General features: G+C 39.3%; 1 protein-coding gene across 1 annotated transcript in view; it reads left to right on the forward strand.

Annotated features, from left to right (window-relative positions):
- slc8a2a (solute carrier family 8 member 2a) overlaps positions 1–7,249 on the forward strand; it is a 55,310-nt gene extending 48,061 nt beyond the window's left edge. The window contains exons 11-12 of the mRNA XM_077547612.1: positions 5,596–5,865; positions 5,943–7,249. Coding sequence (XP_077403738.1) covers positions 5,596–5,865; positions 5,943–6,319 — 647 coding nt within the window. The 3' untranslated portion in view covers positions 6,320–7,249. The remainder of the gene's footprint in view (positions 1–5,595; positions 5,866–5,942) is intronic.
- Positions 7,250–16,454: the final 9,205 nt, after the last annotated feature.

Below are 16,454 nucleotides of genomic sequence, written 5' to 3' on the forward strand. Positions count from 1 at the left end.
CATATTCACCAATGTTTAAAAATAAATACATTTCTTCGCACCAGCCAAATCGGCTTTGGGAACGAACTGCAAAATTACACACGGCGTCCTGTACAGATCTGTAGTCACCCGAAGATAGTGGTAAGTATTTACTTGTCTAAAACTGTTGATAACAATAGTTATAGAAAAGAAAAAAAGGAAGGTGCTGCAGCAGAAAGAGTGGCTCACCTGTAGTTCCAGTATTCGGCAGCGCTCTCTTTTTTGACATAGTTTACCAAGCGACCCTCTCCTTCTCCGGTGTGCACAACGAATCTGCTGGTACTGACAATCGCCAGCGAGCAGCAAGGCGGACACTCAACTCCCGTGTTTGGTGTTTAATTCAAACAGACGCTTGCTTGCGTCACCAGAACATCCTCTTGATGCCATATTATTTCGGCTTTAATTTTTTTCCGGCCGAATGTCGAAAATGCTAATTTTTGCAATTTACGGGCGAAAATTTTCGGTGGCCAAATATTTGGTGCATCACGACTAAATACACTAACGCTAACTGGCATGATGAGACACACCCGGCAAGACACAAGTGGCTGAGGGCACTGATTGGTTGACACACGAGGAAGGGCAAGCAAACACAGGTGAACCAAAAATATATATTTTTAATACCTTACAAAGAGATTTATGAATCATAACCCAGAAAGGCTTGATTACTTTACAATTCCAGAAAACATGGAAATGATCTGAGTCTGAATGCTCACACAACCTCCAGCACATTTGTGTCATTTTCAGGCACCTACCCGTAAATTTGGGTGTAATGAAATAACAAATTTGATTTTTCCAAGCAAATTCTCTCCAACCTTGTGAGTGGGTTATAGTAAGATGAGCCTTCCACATGTCATTCCATCTGCCTTCTGGAATGTCTTCATCAATCTCCTTTTCCCATTTGTTCTTCACATATATACTGTATATAGTTGATCCATTTCTGGAATCCGTCAAGCATCAATACAGATTGATACAATCCTACTTGGAGTCTTTCTATATGCTTGAACAAAAATTCTAACAATTGGATGAATTTGCCCCTCTCTTATCCTAATCTGCCTTTGATAATAGTCTCTTAATTGAAGATACCTAAACAAATCCTGGTTCCTCAAGTACTATTTATCTTTCAAATCCTGGAATTCCACCATCACACCTTTCTTAATTATTTTGCACACAGCTGTCAAACCTCTTCCATTCCTTTGTTTGAATGTAACATCATGCTTTCCAGGGACAAATGTATCATCCCATCCAATCCATTTCAGTAAACCCAATTCCTTTCCCAGTTTGAGTTGTTTACAAATTCCATACCATGTTTGCATTGAAAATTCTGTAATTGGGCTCAGTTCTGGTTTCACTTCCTTCCTGGGGGGGTACAAGTTCCCCTCCCAACAATGTTTGTACAGGATAGTTGATTAATGTCCTTCCATTTGGCTATATAGTCAAGAGCTGCACCACAACAAAAGTGGATGTAGCTGCGCAGCTTCATAATACACTCTCAGACTAGTTGGGCCTGCCCTCCTTTTTCTTTATGTAATTGAAGGGTGGAATACTTTATTCTTGGCTTTTTGCCTTCCCAAATAAATTGTGATATTAGTCGGTCCAATTTGCACACATTTGTAAATAGTTTGCGAAATTGTTTTGTCAAATTGTTACACTGTTGAATGGAAATAAACGTATTTTGCAAACTAAAAACACTTTTTCATTGTTGGTGAAAGCGTTTTACAGAAGTAAAGCACTATTTAGGTGTTTGTGGCATCATTCATGGACAAAAATAAGTGTAAAATTCACTAGAGTGCATGAAATAACATCACTGGGAATAACCCGTTTCTGAAAACGTCTGGCAGTGAAAGAGTTAAATGTGTGAAGGACAGGCAATAGTTTTTGTTTAGTTTTTTACCATTCTGCGGGAAACCCATCACTTCCCGACATCTTGTTTGTTTTTAAACGACCGATCGCCGTCTGTATCTCCTTATCAGTAATTTGACTTGTTAATTGCTTATTTTGCTCAATTCCTATTGAAGGTATATCTAAACGGTCTAAAAGATTTTAATTTCGTTCTGGTCTGTGGCTTGCGGCTGCGCATAAAGATTTTAATAGTAATCTTTAAATATTTTTTCTAATTACTTTGGCTTGTGTTTCATTTGATTTGTATTAGGGTCATACATTTTAGAGATATTGGTCTCTGCCTGTTTTTTTTATACATCTTACCAATAACCTAGCTGCCCTTGGGCCAAAGTCATAATAATTGTGTCTTATGTATCTTGCTTTTAATTCAATTTCTTCTTTGAGTAGTTCATTAATCTCCCTCCTAATTTACAACATCCGTTCTTGCAGCACCTGATCAATTTTTACTTTATCCTTTTGTTCGCAATGTCTCAATTTAGTTGTAAGCAATTCATGCCTTTTAATTTTTTCCTTCTTGTAAAAACCTGCTATAGATAGCAATTTGCCCCACAAAACTACTTTTAATGAATGCCATACTGTTGCTGGATTGGTTGCTCCGTTATCATTTTTCTTTTAGATAGTCCTACATTTCTTTACTGATTTCGCCAAAATAGTGGATGTTCTTCCCGCCACACATCAATCATTCCCATTTCACAAAGTGTAGTTTTTACAAATTTCACCAGTGTTTTTTTTATATTTCTTTTTACACTGGTCGTATCCAATTTATCATCCATTATCAAGTTGAAGTCACCTCCACACACTCAAAGCCCTTCCATTTCGGAGGTCCATTATCCTTTGTTAGATATTATTAACATTTTTAATACTTAATTTCATATATTAACCATTGTTATACATTGTTAACATTTTAATTCTTTATATTAACCTTGTCGAAATGTTTTGTGGACGTGGATAGCAAGTAGTGTTGAACTCAGTATAATTTGACCTTAAGCTGGGACATATTATTTGGTCTAGAAGTTCCTTCTCTGTGGGAAAACACATTTGGTCCTTGAGAACAGAATCTGTTTCGAACACGCACCCCTGACTCTGTTTTCGCCATCGCTCATGGAAAAGTACCCAGAGAGTATGTTTTGTCTACAAATGAAAGAGAGGCGGTCGGTTTTAACTATAAGAAGGCATTTTACACGCGGAAGAGGCACATTCGGCGCTCTGAATTCCACCTGTTAAGTGATGAATTGGAGCATGTCATGATGTCCAGAGATCTCTGTTAGATTAAAATCATTTTTGCAAAGGTGTTTTTTCTTACATTAAATCTGTCTTCAAGTTTTGGAACATGCAAAGAGGACAAATAATTTTATTCCTCTTCAACTTCTAAAAAAAAAGGTTTTGTCACTCCCCGGTGGTGCATTTATATTTATCAACGTGATTACTGTCTGTTCAATCATTCCTTTTTTAATGACTTAACGTCCTTCTTTATCTTTTACTTTTCGCATTTAAATTTAGTTGAGTTGGATATTAATATTGCTACTCCTCTTTTCATACTATTAGAATGTGAACTATAATACGTGTTTTTACATTCCAATGGCTTCAGTTTCATGTTCAATATGTGATAAATGTGTTTATTGTATGAAGGTGATCTGATTTTTTTCTTTCTTTATCATAGCAAGCACCTTAGCTCTTTTAATAAGGTTTCCAAGTCCATATTTAGAGACGTGAGATTTAGCACCGAATCGCTAGCATCCATTGGGTGGGGTATTTAACAAAAATATGTCTCTCCTGCAGGTAACCATAATCATTCTGAAAAAAAAAACTATTCTGAACTGAACAAAAAAATCTATATAAACTGGTAACTCTTATCTTAGTGGGGGAAATCCTTCCCAAAAAGTAGGGCCCCCAGCTAGTTATGAGCATAATCCTTATCGTCCTTACCTTACTCATACTAGCAATTCTTAATCCCCTTCATTTCATTGAATCTCAATAACCGTATTACTTACAGTACAGTCATGTTTTTTTTTTGTTTTTTTTTGATAATGCAGTCCTCTCAAGTTATCCAGTGTTGTCCTTGTGTTGGAATTCCTAGCCGTCTTCCAGTATCGCTAGTTCGGTCAATCCGCTTCCAAGCTTCTGTCCCATCTGACAGCAGTCTTTTGAGATCGGAGTCCTCCGCATTTACCGGAGCGTCCACAATCTCGTAGCCCCATTTCCTCATGTCAACGACAAGTTCTTGGGCACTGTTGTACGTCTTCACTCCACTTCCCCAGTGAATTTTCATCTTGTAAAGCGGTGTTTGGAAGCGAATATTCTCCTTCCGTAGTGTCTTCTTGACATCCGAGTAGGGCTTACACTGTCGTAGCACCTTGGCGGTGTAGTCGTGGTTGAAATATATTCTATCCTTCCCATACGTCACCACCTCTCCCCACGCTTTCTTCACCACCATCTCCTTAACAGCATATTGTTGAAAGTTGACAATAATTGACCAGGGTGATTGATTTGCTTTTGATTTAGGTGCCAGGGCTCTATGTGCACATTGAATCTGTAAATCTGTGTCCATGTCGAGTTCCTTTTGGAGCCACACGCTAATAACCTTAATCATTGAACTGCCGCTCAGCGTCTTCTTTTATTCCGAAAATCCTCATGTTGTTTCTCCTGGACCTGGCTTGAATATCGTCCAATTTATCGAGGAACCGCTGTTGTTCTGTCAACACTTCGGTTAATGGCCCGCCTGCCATCACGTTCCACTGCTCCAATTCTTCCACTCGCGTTAGCATGGCGGCCACTTTCTCTTTCTGTTCCTCTATTTCCATTGTCAACGTAGTGAATTTCTGGTGAGTTTCAACTCTGTCATTTTGTTTCTCATCCTGGATGTTATTTCTTCTTTAACCGCATTCAGTTCATTTTTCAAGTCTGCCTACATGGCTTGTATCTGTGTGCTAATGCCGGATAGGTTAGCCTGTAGATACATCCCTTCGTTAGCCTCGGGAGTTAGCATGTTTCTCTCGTCATTTCTGCGGCTTTTATCTTTTTCTGGATTGTCCGGTTGCTTCTTATTTTTCGCTATGGTGGTTCCCTCGTTCATCTTGATGTGCTGCTCACACTTTGTCTTGTAGCGAGTTTATACGGGATATTCAGGTTGCGCAAAGGTGAGCTCTCAGCTCAGCCATGTGTTGCGTTCATCCACCAAACTGGAAGTCCCACCTAGAAGCTTTTTAACCACTTTGTGGTCCTCAGACTGCTTCCTCATGGGAAGGCCTGTTGGTGGAATTGAAGTCTTCGACCACATTTCATACCCTGTCCAAATTCACAAGCCTGGGCCCTCCGAAGGCTGAATTTGTCGGCTTCATGATATCACTCCCAGCTCGACTCAACAGCACGCATGGATTTACACATGAAAGGACTGTCGGTCAATGTGCTACCGACAAGCAGCATTGACAATCCATTCATATGTAGGTCCATGACTTCGGCCTTCGGCGGACCCAGCCTTGTGAATTTGGACTCAGGGATAGTGTCCCGAGTTGAAGTCAGCTGTTGTGATTGGTAAGTATAATGTGACCAAAAAGTCCAATGTGATTTCCCAATTTACTCACAACTACAGAAGAACCTGCCCTAAGATGTTTGAGTACTATCTGCTTTTTGAATTGTTTTGTATAAGATGACTTACATTTTTTCTTTCTTTTTTAACAGGTGATAGAGACGATGAGGGCCAAGAACAGCCAATGCCAAACTGCTTTGACTATTTCATGCACATTTTGAGCCTTTTTTGGAAGATTCTCTTTGCTTGTGTCCCACCAACTGAGTACTGGAATGGGTGGGCTTGTTTTATAGTGTCAATATCTGTCATCGGAATTTTAACAGCCATTATTGGAGACCTTGCGTCCCATTTTGGCTGCACAGTTGGCCTGAGAGACACTGTTACTGCAGTGGTATTTGTAGCCCTGGGGACTTCACTTCCTGGTAAATATGGCATCTGTATCTTTACAGCTTTATATTACATTTTTTAGTTTATGTAATAGTGAACTTTTAATCCACAGATACATTTGCCAGCAAAGTAGCTGCAACCCAGGACCAATATGCAGACGCATCAGTGGGAAATGTAACTGGAAGCAATGCAGTGAATGTGTTCTTAGGTATTGGTGTAGCTTGGTCTATGGCTGCCATTTATTGGGAAGTCAAGGGTAAAGTTTTTCGTGTGGACGTTGGTTCACTGGCCTTCTCGGTCACACTCTTTACCATTTTTGCCTTCTTCACGATGGGAGTGTTGATGATCCGCCGGAGGCCCTCCATAGGGGGCGAACTGGGAGGCCCACGGATCCCTAAAATTGTGACATCGCTGTTTCTCTTCGGACTCTGGTTCCTCTACATTCTCTTCTCAAGTTTGGAGGCCTACTGCCATATAAAAGGCTTCTGATAGGGTCACTAATAGCACAAAGATATATATACAGTATTCTTTTGGAAAGAAATGATTACTGACAAATTTTAACTAAGACCCATCATCACTTCTGGCATGATACAGTGTTAATTAAACGAAGAGGAAATGGTTAATTTTTGGGGGGTCAAAATGAATTTTATGCTTGATGCTGTATGACTCATAAACTATATTACAGTACCCCCCCCCCCCCCCTAGTGCTTAAATGGGGCTCCTGAATTATTTTTTTTCTTTGTATATTTTCATGTAATGTATCATGTAAATTATTGTACATTTTCTAAATAGATATAAATACAATGTAATTTACTAGAATTGTAAGGGGAATTTTAATGTGTGTTTTTATCTCAATTGTCTCCACTAGAATGGTAACTGCATTATGTAGCATATAGACACCTTCTTGAAATAATAGCCTTTTTTTTCTTTTCTTTTTCAAAATCATGCCTTAATTAGGAGTTGGTAAAAACAATTGACAGATCACACAGCAGTCTCCCCGAAATGGAATTATTAATTAATATATTATATTTAATATTTTTTTTTTCATGTGTTCCGGAAAAAAAAGACATAGGTCCTTCTTCTTCTTTTTTTAGGGGGGTGACTGTGTATAACTTGTCTTACCAGATTGATTGAATGTTCAAGGGTTAGAATATTGTTGCATGTGCCTGAATGAACTGCTATTTAAAAAAGTGTTGGTAAGGGGAAAAAGGGATGTAAAACATACTATGAAGGAACAATGCATGCTTATAAATTCTAGTAATCTTCCTCTATGTGAATTAAATTTTTGGGTTACATATGCAACCGCTTGACAAAATATGCAACCGCTGTGAATGTGATTTGAAGCATTTCCACTCTGTCATGATATGTATTCAAAGAAAGAGAGAGAAATTATATACTGTATATAAAAAGCACTTTTGATTACCCACCTATTGCGTTCATTGTGTATTATTAATTACTACCACATAGATAGCTGATAAATCTTGTGTGGCGCTCTGCTGATTTACAGTACCTCTGTTTTGTTGTTCAAGCAACAATTTGAAAACTGCATTATGTTTGCGCATGCGAGAAAATCAAGTTTGACTACCAAAGTAGCCGTCATTTGCAGGCATTTTTTATACAGCTTTAACCCTTAAGTGACAAAACGACAGGTGGACTTTGTGACATTTTTAACTGTCCTAATGGAGTTTATAGGGGGAAAAACACCATTACAAAGCTCCAACAAGACAGAGGTGTACGCTTGTAAACCTCCGTTCATTCTTCCCAATTTCCAGACAGAAAAGAAAGATCCAAACAGATGTAAAAGAGGCTAAGAATTTTTTTACATTTCTTGAACACATTTATTTTGTCAATATCCTGAAACCGAGGACGGAGGCAGCACAAAGCTTGCTAGTGGACATGAGTAGCTAAATGAACAGAGGAACAGAACATAAGATCAACCTGACAGAAATGGTTTTCCAGTCACTGTACGTTTTAAATAGGAAAACGTTTCCAGTACATTGTGTTGGCTTTATATATTATTGCGGCATGTCACATTGGCAATACAGTAGATTCGCTTATGTTGTGTGGCCAAAACAACACTATTTACGTTTTATTGACAGTGTTTTGGACTAACCCATTATAAAACCAGAGATTTACACAATCATTACGTTTCACAGCAACTAAGAAATGCAACATTACAATACTTCGGTTCACTTAAAGACATGTAATTACATTATGTGCTGCAGAGGTGGCAAATTCAGGTCCAGGAAGTAAAAACCCTGCCGCAGTTTGACTTTAGCCCCTGGTGCTAGCGAGCTCCTTAGCAGGTAAACTAGCACCATGAGAGCTATCTAGGGAGCTAGCTAACTAGCACCTGAGGCTAAAGCCAAACTGTGGCAGGGTTTTTACTTCCTGGACCTGGATTTGCGACCTCTGATGTGCTGTCAGCACTAAACATCCCCATTGCCCCAGCTGGGCGAATCCACCACGCTCGGTTCTTGGTTCACACTGGACACACCGCAGCCGGTCATTTAAAACCTGCTTCCAGCCCTTTGACCTTCCTCAGTGAAAAAAGATCCTACCTGTCTCTTCCTCATGCCTCGGTGTCGCTCCTCAGTCTGACTCCCGGTCAAGTGCACACATTGAGTCAAATATTAAGCGCTTAACTAAGCTTAACTGTAGTGTCCCAGCAGAGAGCAGTCAGTAAATGATACACTATGTATGTTTAAAATAGATTAAATGAAAACATCAACTTTCCAGTGGTTGAAATGTTCCAAATCAGAACTCCCTCAGTTGGATCCCACTAGTTTTCAATGAAAGTTTGGTAGTCGACTACTATTCGGCGTACCCATAATGCACCACGCTGCACAGGTGTGCACTTGTCCAGAAGTAAAAAAAATCCTGCCAGATTGGCTTTCCCAACCCTGACAGCTATCTAAAACACTCTCCAACTGTCTGATCTACTGATCACAGGAGTTTGCCCATGCTCCACTCAAAACTCCACAAACGGCTATCTACCACTCGTCTTGACTCCACCAAGCCTCAGCAAACAGCCACCTATTTGCCGACCTCCATCTTTGTCTATGGAGAATCTCACCTACAGCTGATATGATTTGGGTCCAGACTACGTATGCACTATAAATAATGGGTGTCCCCAGAATAAGTCAGGATCCAATGAACCTAAGGAAACTTGTAATATTCCTGTGATTACAAGTGACAGAAAGTTGGCCAAAGAAATGAGATGAAATAAGTCTGAAGTTACAAACCTAGTCAGTATAGCTCGTGAACCTCTGACTAAACCAGTGTCTCCGATTACCACTGCGAGACTAGCTCTACTCAATAGATTGCTAGTTAACAAATCACTGTTGATTCATGACATTATTATGACATATGATCTTAACTTATTTCTCCTCAGCGAAACATGGCTAACAGAAGGTTCCTGCAACACTGTTATGAATGAGGCAAAACAGACAGATTTTAGTTTCCTGAACAAATGTCGCAGATGCAAAAAAGGCGGGGGACTTGCTGCCATTTTTAAATCACTATGTCAGTGTAAAGAAATTGTATTGAGTGGCTTTAATTCATTTGAATATCTCAGTGTTTTGGTAAAAGGTGATCCAAAGATCATTGTTGGAATATGAGCTGAGCTAGCCAGGAGCCATAAAAACAAAAGCCTTTGAGGCAAGAGTTTGTAATGTAAATTTGAATCCTGTAGATTAGAAAAACAACCAACTTAAGCAGATGTAAATTAAGATACTGCAGCGGAGGACTTTTAGGGTCAGGAAGAGATGAGAAAAAGATTTAAAATAACCCCATTAATCTATTGCAGGTCACGAATCTTCCAAATATCTGCCATCTCAACTAATAAAAGAAACGAGTTATAATCAGAAAAACAAAACAAAATCCCTACTTTAAACCAACCAAAAAGTATTCTTAAAATGCTAACTAACCTCACCTCTTCTACAGAGTAGTGGGGGCTTGTAAAAACACAGCAGGGAACTTTGCCTTTGTGCATTCCCCGTGGAATCCAAAGATCAGTGTTGTTGAGCTTAATCAAAATTAAAAATTTAACCAGAAAATTCGGCGTAAGTGTTCCATATCTGAGTGAGTCCACTCTGAGAAGCCAAAATTATAAAAGAGAAATGGGAAAAAATAGAAGGGCAAATTCAACAAGCATCAGACAACGGAAAATATAGTATTTAAAGATTAGACTAAATTTTATACTACCCTAATTCACATAAGCTGTTCTCAATTTCCGAAACTGCGTTGCTATAGATCACATTTCCTTTCTGACATAGTACAGAGTGCAAATGTCTACAAACAGAATACAACATACGACCTCAGGCACCAAACTCAGATGATTCCAGAACTTTGAGTCCACAACTGTAGTTCATATTCCTTCCTGTCCTTGTCGATAGCAGTTTATGCAGGGCAAAGTTCAAAGCGGGCACTGGGCTTTGTGTACTGGAGTTCTCAGGAAAAGTTCATCATGGCAGAATCGATAATAATCCTGTCTGCTCAAAAAGTTGCTGGACATTATGCTCAAACAATGCATAAGAGTCATTGAACAGTCACAGGACGAGCGGATTTACAGTGTACCATCCTTTTTGCAGTCCGTGTGGTCACTTCCCCCCCGAAAGTGACCATTGTTCAGTTCGCCGTCCACTCTGAACATCAAGCATAGCAGGAGAATGCTGTTCATTCCATTTCCAGCACTTTTTGGTTGAGTCACCCAGGTGAAACACCTTTCAGTCAAAGATTGAACCTGCCTGAAACATTTATACACTCGGAACAGACAGAGGGAGATGAGATCATAGCAAGAGAACACTGCTTGTTGTCATTCAATTTCCAAGACAAAATAAAATAAAAAATTCCCCCAAAATATTTTGTTTTTCAAACCCCTAATTTATTCATTTTGTGGTTTTATTTGAATTTGATCACTACACTATAGCAAGTAGTAGTACTATATTTACGCATATGTCTACCATAGACATCTTCATTACGTGTTACCTCAAATTTAAGAAAATGTGACAGCTGTCAGTCACCCTGGCCACTTGGATGGAAGTCCTTTCGAATTTCAAGGCTCGTCAGACTTCTAGAATGGGACTCAGATAAGGACAAAGGTTAAATAATTTTCACACCTACGAATAAGTTATCAGAGATGAAATATAAAAATCAAAAATGAAAAGTCTATTTCAATTAAAATTTGGTTTTATTACTTATTCAACTATAAAAAACACGGATCTGATTTTAAAAATAATATGATAGTGGCCTGTAGTTAACACCTAGACCTCTATGTCCTTCCGCATAACAGGAACAATTTGATTTTATGACTAGAAGACCCCTGCTATTCACACACACAACAGACTACAAGTCTCCCAAATGGAGACAATGGGAGAGAGGACTAAATTTATCACACCCCCTGGCCTTTTTATTTAGTTTAATTTAATTTTAACAGACAACAGTACAAATCACCACCTTCTTAAACCAGCAGCTCACGGCCCCCATCCTTTCAAAATACGCAGATTTCCTGCTTACCATTCTTTTTCACCCTTTTTTTTCACACACTTAAAAATCACTGTCTTAAACAAACTTACACTTCCATTCACTTAACTTCTGCACTTTTCTCATCACTCTCCACTTCCCCCTCGCGGTGATCCGCGTTGCTGGGCGTTGCCTGCCCCCGTCTCTGTGTCCCTGTCACCATTTTCTCTAACATCCCTCTTTCCTCAGTCTGCACCTTCTGTCCATCAAACAACTTCCCCTGTGCCTCCTCCCTTATCAGCTTCGGAGTCCTCTTATTCCCTGCACTAGTGGTGCCCCCGTCTCCTGCTAACACCGCCCCTGACGTGCGCACGGGCGACTCACTCCCCCTCAGCCTTTTCCTCTCATTATTCACAGCCTGTTCGATCAACTGTATTGTTGCTGGCGTCATCCGTGACCCGTCATCTTCCACATCTAAAACCATTCTGCCCCCCAAAGTGACTACGGGGGCCATCACTGACGCCGTCGGATACGGCGGGGGCGCAAATACATACTGTCCCGAGCTCGGCAACTGTGGATAAACGCCTCTAAAACATTCCGCCTTTTCTCCCTTATCAATCACTTCCTCCTCTCTCTTTTCCTCTTTCTTTTCCTCTTTCTTTTCCTCTCTTATCGCTGCCAGCGCAGTCGCAATAGTCGCCAATTGGTGAATGCCCCGTCTATCATTCTCTACATCTTCAACTTCTTTTCCGAGTTTATGACGCTTTCGCCATCCAACTCGGCTCTGTTCCTCCTCCATATCTTGAATATTTGCCAACATTCTGCTCTCCTTTTCCTGTAACTGCCGCGCTAACTTCGACATATCCCATGTTCCAGGTTCTCCACGAAACAATTCATCCTTCTTTAATTTCCGAAACAACTTCTGACACCGTTCTCTTTCCTTCTTAATTCTCTTACTTTCTATTCCACTAATCAACTGTGATTCCATCCTACCGTAATGACCATTAATCTCCGACCAGACTCCAGGGGACCCGAGACCCTCATCACACTTTCTCTTCTCTGCCATCCTTAAATCCACTCGCACGTGTCCTAATCACTTCTCTTGCAGTTTAATTTTAGTTTTTACATTCACACCGCTTCCACACTGATACGTAAATCCCAGATTTTAAACCGTATCGATACGTAAATCCCAGATTTTACACCGTATCTAACCACGAATAGTTGCGACCTATTCTAGTAGGTAAATCCCAGATTTTATACCCTACTAATGTCCACACTTTTACACTTTTACACTTTTACGCCGTTCCGCTCCTCCTTTCTCTTATAATTTAGCGTTGCCAATGTGCAGAATTTGAAAAGGAATCTGCTTACCTTATTTGACTGTGGATCCAAGAGAAAAGACGGTCGGAGGTATGGCTTCTTTATCAGGTCGTCACCTGGTGTGGACTTGGATCCCAGATCCTTGAGTCCCAGACTCTTGTGGTTTTCTCGAAGTCCCAGACTTCTTTTTTTTTACCTCTCTTGCATCACGTCGGCGTCACCATAATTGTTGGAATTTATTTCTATATTAATATAAATTTAAGTTAATAATCTGACTCCAATTTGTGACCTTACCAAACTATCACCCATCCAACAATAGCATGCTCGTTCTGCAATAGAAAGGTATCAGGAAGCCGGCATTTTCACACACGAGTGGATTTATTCCTAACACTCAAATCTAATACATGACAGCTGGGGTCCCGGGTCCCTATCAATACAATTCTGTACGTCTCTGTCTCAAGCAGCCAACGTAGTCTCATCCGAGTTGCCCCAGTGAATAGTTATACTACACAATATGCAAATCACACAAGACAAAGACATCCTAACATAATTCTATTGGCTATGTGTTACTGCAGTTTTAACTTTAGCTCTCTATGATTGGACGTCCTTTCTTCGCCAAGTTGTTTTCGGGCTGCTTCTGGCTGGAATCTCCCCCAGACTTCTGGCCTTCGGTCTTATCTCGTCCTTGAAGCTGGCTCCTGTTTACTCTGAAGCACTGCATTCTTGTACATCCTTACTCAAACCCTTATTTCCTTTATTCCCATCTTTATATATTCCCTCATCATCAATGTAATAATTTATAGGCCTTATTCAAATTCATGGATGAATTTGAAGAAATGCTGTCAGTAATCTGTATCGACTAGACTATCTGGTGATAACTGGAGACTAACATTTATCTTGACAACAACTTGGATAAGAATTCCAAAGAATTTTGTACTATACTTGATGTTTGGTCTCTCACAACATGTAAAATGTCCAACACACAATCAAAGTCACATTCTTGATCTCGTCATCTCTAAAGGTATTGACATTTTATCTGTTGAGGTGAAAAATCTGGTCATTTCAGATCATTTCTGTGTGTTATTTGAAGTACAAACAATCCCAGAAATTCAGACAACCACTGTCTCTATTTAAAAAATAATAATTATATATATATAATATATCTATTTGCCGTGGTCGATAAACTCACAAGTCCCCCAAATTAAACAGCGCCAGAACTCCTCTCAACAGATAAATGCAATGAATTTGCCTGCTACTTTAGTGAAAAAGTACAATCCATCAGGTAGTGTTACAAACCAACAAAATGATCACAAATTTTCTAGGAATAATTCAATTACCATGACAGAACTTGACTCAGTGGATCAAAATACTACAACAGACTTGGTGCAGCAATTGAAACCTTCCACAAGCTGTCTTGATGCAATCGGTCTCTGCCAGTCATGTGACATTTGTTGCCTGTTTGGTGTCACACCTATTAAATATTTCATGGTGTGGCTGTGCTTGTAGCTGGAGAACATTTGGCCATGTGCTTTCGGGTTTGATGGTTTTTCTGTAAATACCTCAAAGCAGTCAATAATCACTGCCACTTTGTGTCCAAAGGCCTCCACAAACTGGTGTGCCATTACTTTGTGGAGAGTGTCTCTATCTGGCCATACAATAGCATGTCTCAAATTTGCATACAGAAATGACACCATATCATGAAATGTTTTGTACGCAGTCCTTGGGGAAACATAAAGCACATCAGTGTCTACATCATGGTGTATCCCTGTCTCTGCTGCTTGAAGGGTCTGTTTCCGTGTCTACTCCCGCGTCCTTCATCTCACAGAGCGTCCAGGATTTGTTGGTTTGATAGATGTGTGTCCAAGATGTAGGGATGGGGCCCAGTCTGGGTCACTCTCCATCATTTCATAAGATGGCTTACCTGAAACACATTCGGTTTGACTTAGAGAGAAAGTTCAGATTGGATCACACTATGCTCCGACTACAATCCTTTAAAAAAAAAAAAAGGTCTTTATTTAGACTTTGGGTCTATTTAAGACAAAAAACAAACAAGGGAAGAAGAACACAACCATGCACAAGAATTTAAAAGGGGCAGTCATACCAGTGCTCCCACGTGGCTGGTAGATACTGAAGGTATTATTTATTTACTTTATTAAGTGTAATCTTTGCGTGTTCAAAATAATTGCATTGAGATCTCATGAAGAAGTTTTCCTTGAAAGATTTATTAAGAGCTCTTAAAACACAAATTGAAAGCTTACATTTGAAAGCAATGTCCAGCCTCAAGTGTGTACCGAATAGCAAACACCCACTCTTTTATACATGAAAAAGCTTCCTCTCCCCCTCTCAGGCTGGACAAAGGGTTAGTAATTATAATAAGCAGACATGTGCTATACCGACACGTTTACTCCAGCTCCCCTACCAGCCCGGAAATATGATGTCAGTTTTTACGACATAATGAGTAATGGCATGAGAACTTGACTCCCTTTAAGACATACACATTCTTATCTTCATGAGAACTTGACTCCCATACACATTCTTATCTCAAGAGCTGGAAGGGAGTAAAAAGTTCCAATATATTTCACAACAACATTATCACAGTGTTATTTTCCCTTAACTACACAGTTATATGGCATCTATATACTTATAAGTAAATTCATAAACAGTAAAAATATAAATTGAAAATGTTAAATGTCAACAATACCTGAATATAGTTGTTTACATGTGTCTTTCAAATAATAAAGATAATAACTAATATAAATTGTATCAATATACCCCTAGATGTCAGTTGTTGCCTAGGAAGTGTTTGTTTTTATTTGTTATTTTTTCCTTTCGGACAATCATAGAGACAATTTACAACATTCACTGTTCACATACAATTTTACCCGAAAAGAAAAAGGGCTGAAGGGATGAAGCCGAAACTTATTAATTCCCGTTCCCAGAATGCAATAGGACACAGATAATCACAGTGGTAATTCGTCACATATCTAGTTGTGTGGAGTATCAAGTTGTTGATTGATGCAAAAGTTTGTCTTCCCAATAAGTCTTTGTTGATCAAAACGTTGATTTGTTCTCTTTGTTGATCAGTTTGGTCCAGTAGCATTGGATAGCTAATGTACTCTTATCACTACGTGTTGGATACGCTGTGTATGTTAACGCAGGTCAACAGCAAGCCAAACTCAATATCCATAAGCCAGAAAGAGTCTGAGCGTCTTGCTCCTTTAATACGGTCTTCTTGACAACATACAGTGAACAACTGGAGCATGAGCTCGATGTTAAAAGTTGAGTGAAACTAAAATAAACAATAAATAAAAAAGCACATTAGCTGTTGCTAGCTCCAGAGAACAATGCTAACAATAGCTACTAGCAATGTAAACAAAGCATTTTCGTGACTTTTAATATGCTAATTGGTTTGTTAGCAGCATTGCTATGCTAATTCATAGTGTTCTGATTAAGCAAGTTTAGGTAAAACACTTAGGAAAAACGATCTCCAAAACGAATGTCTAAACACTTCTAAGCACATTTAACTTACAGTCATTGCTTTCAAAGGTGTATGAAAAAGAAAAGTAACACAGGATGACCAGTTCGAGTGGTTACAGAGGCAGGCTTTTTTCAGGGTGTTGTTTTTCTCTAGTCTGTCTAAACGTTAAACGCGGCTTCTACTACCCATAAGGCATTGCGGTTACTGATGACGCCTTCAAAATAGTACAAAAGGAAATTAATGTAGACTGCATAAAAATAGTTTTAAACACAATTACCTTTTTGGCACGGAATAATAAACATGAAATATGGCATTTTCAATATAGAAATTATAACTTTTTCAGCCCTTTATGAAACACCTTTT

The sequence above is a fragment of the Vanacampus margaritifer genome, chromosome 16 (genome assembly GCF_051991255.1).
Source record: "Vanacampus margaritifer isolate UIUO_Vmar chromosome 16, RoL_Vmar_1.0, whole genome shotgun sequence".
In the NCBI taxonomy this organism is placed as follows: Eukaryota; Metazoa; Chordata; class Actinopteri; order Syngnathiformes; family Syngnathidae; genus Vanacampus; species Vanacampus margaritifer.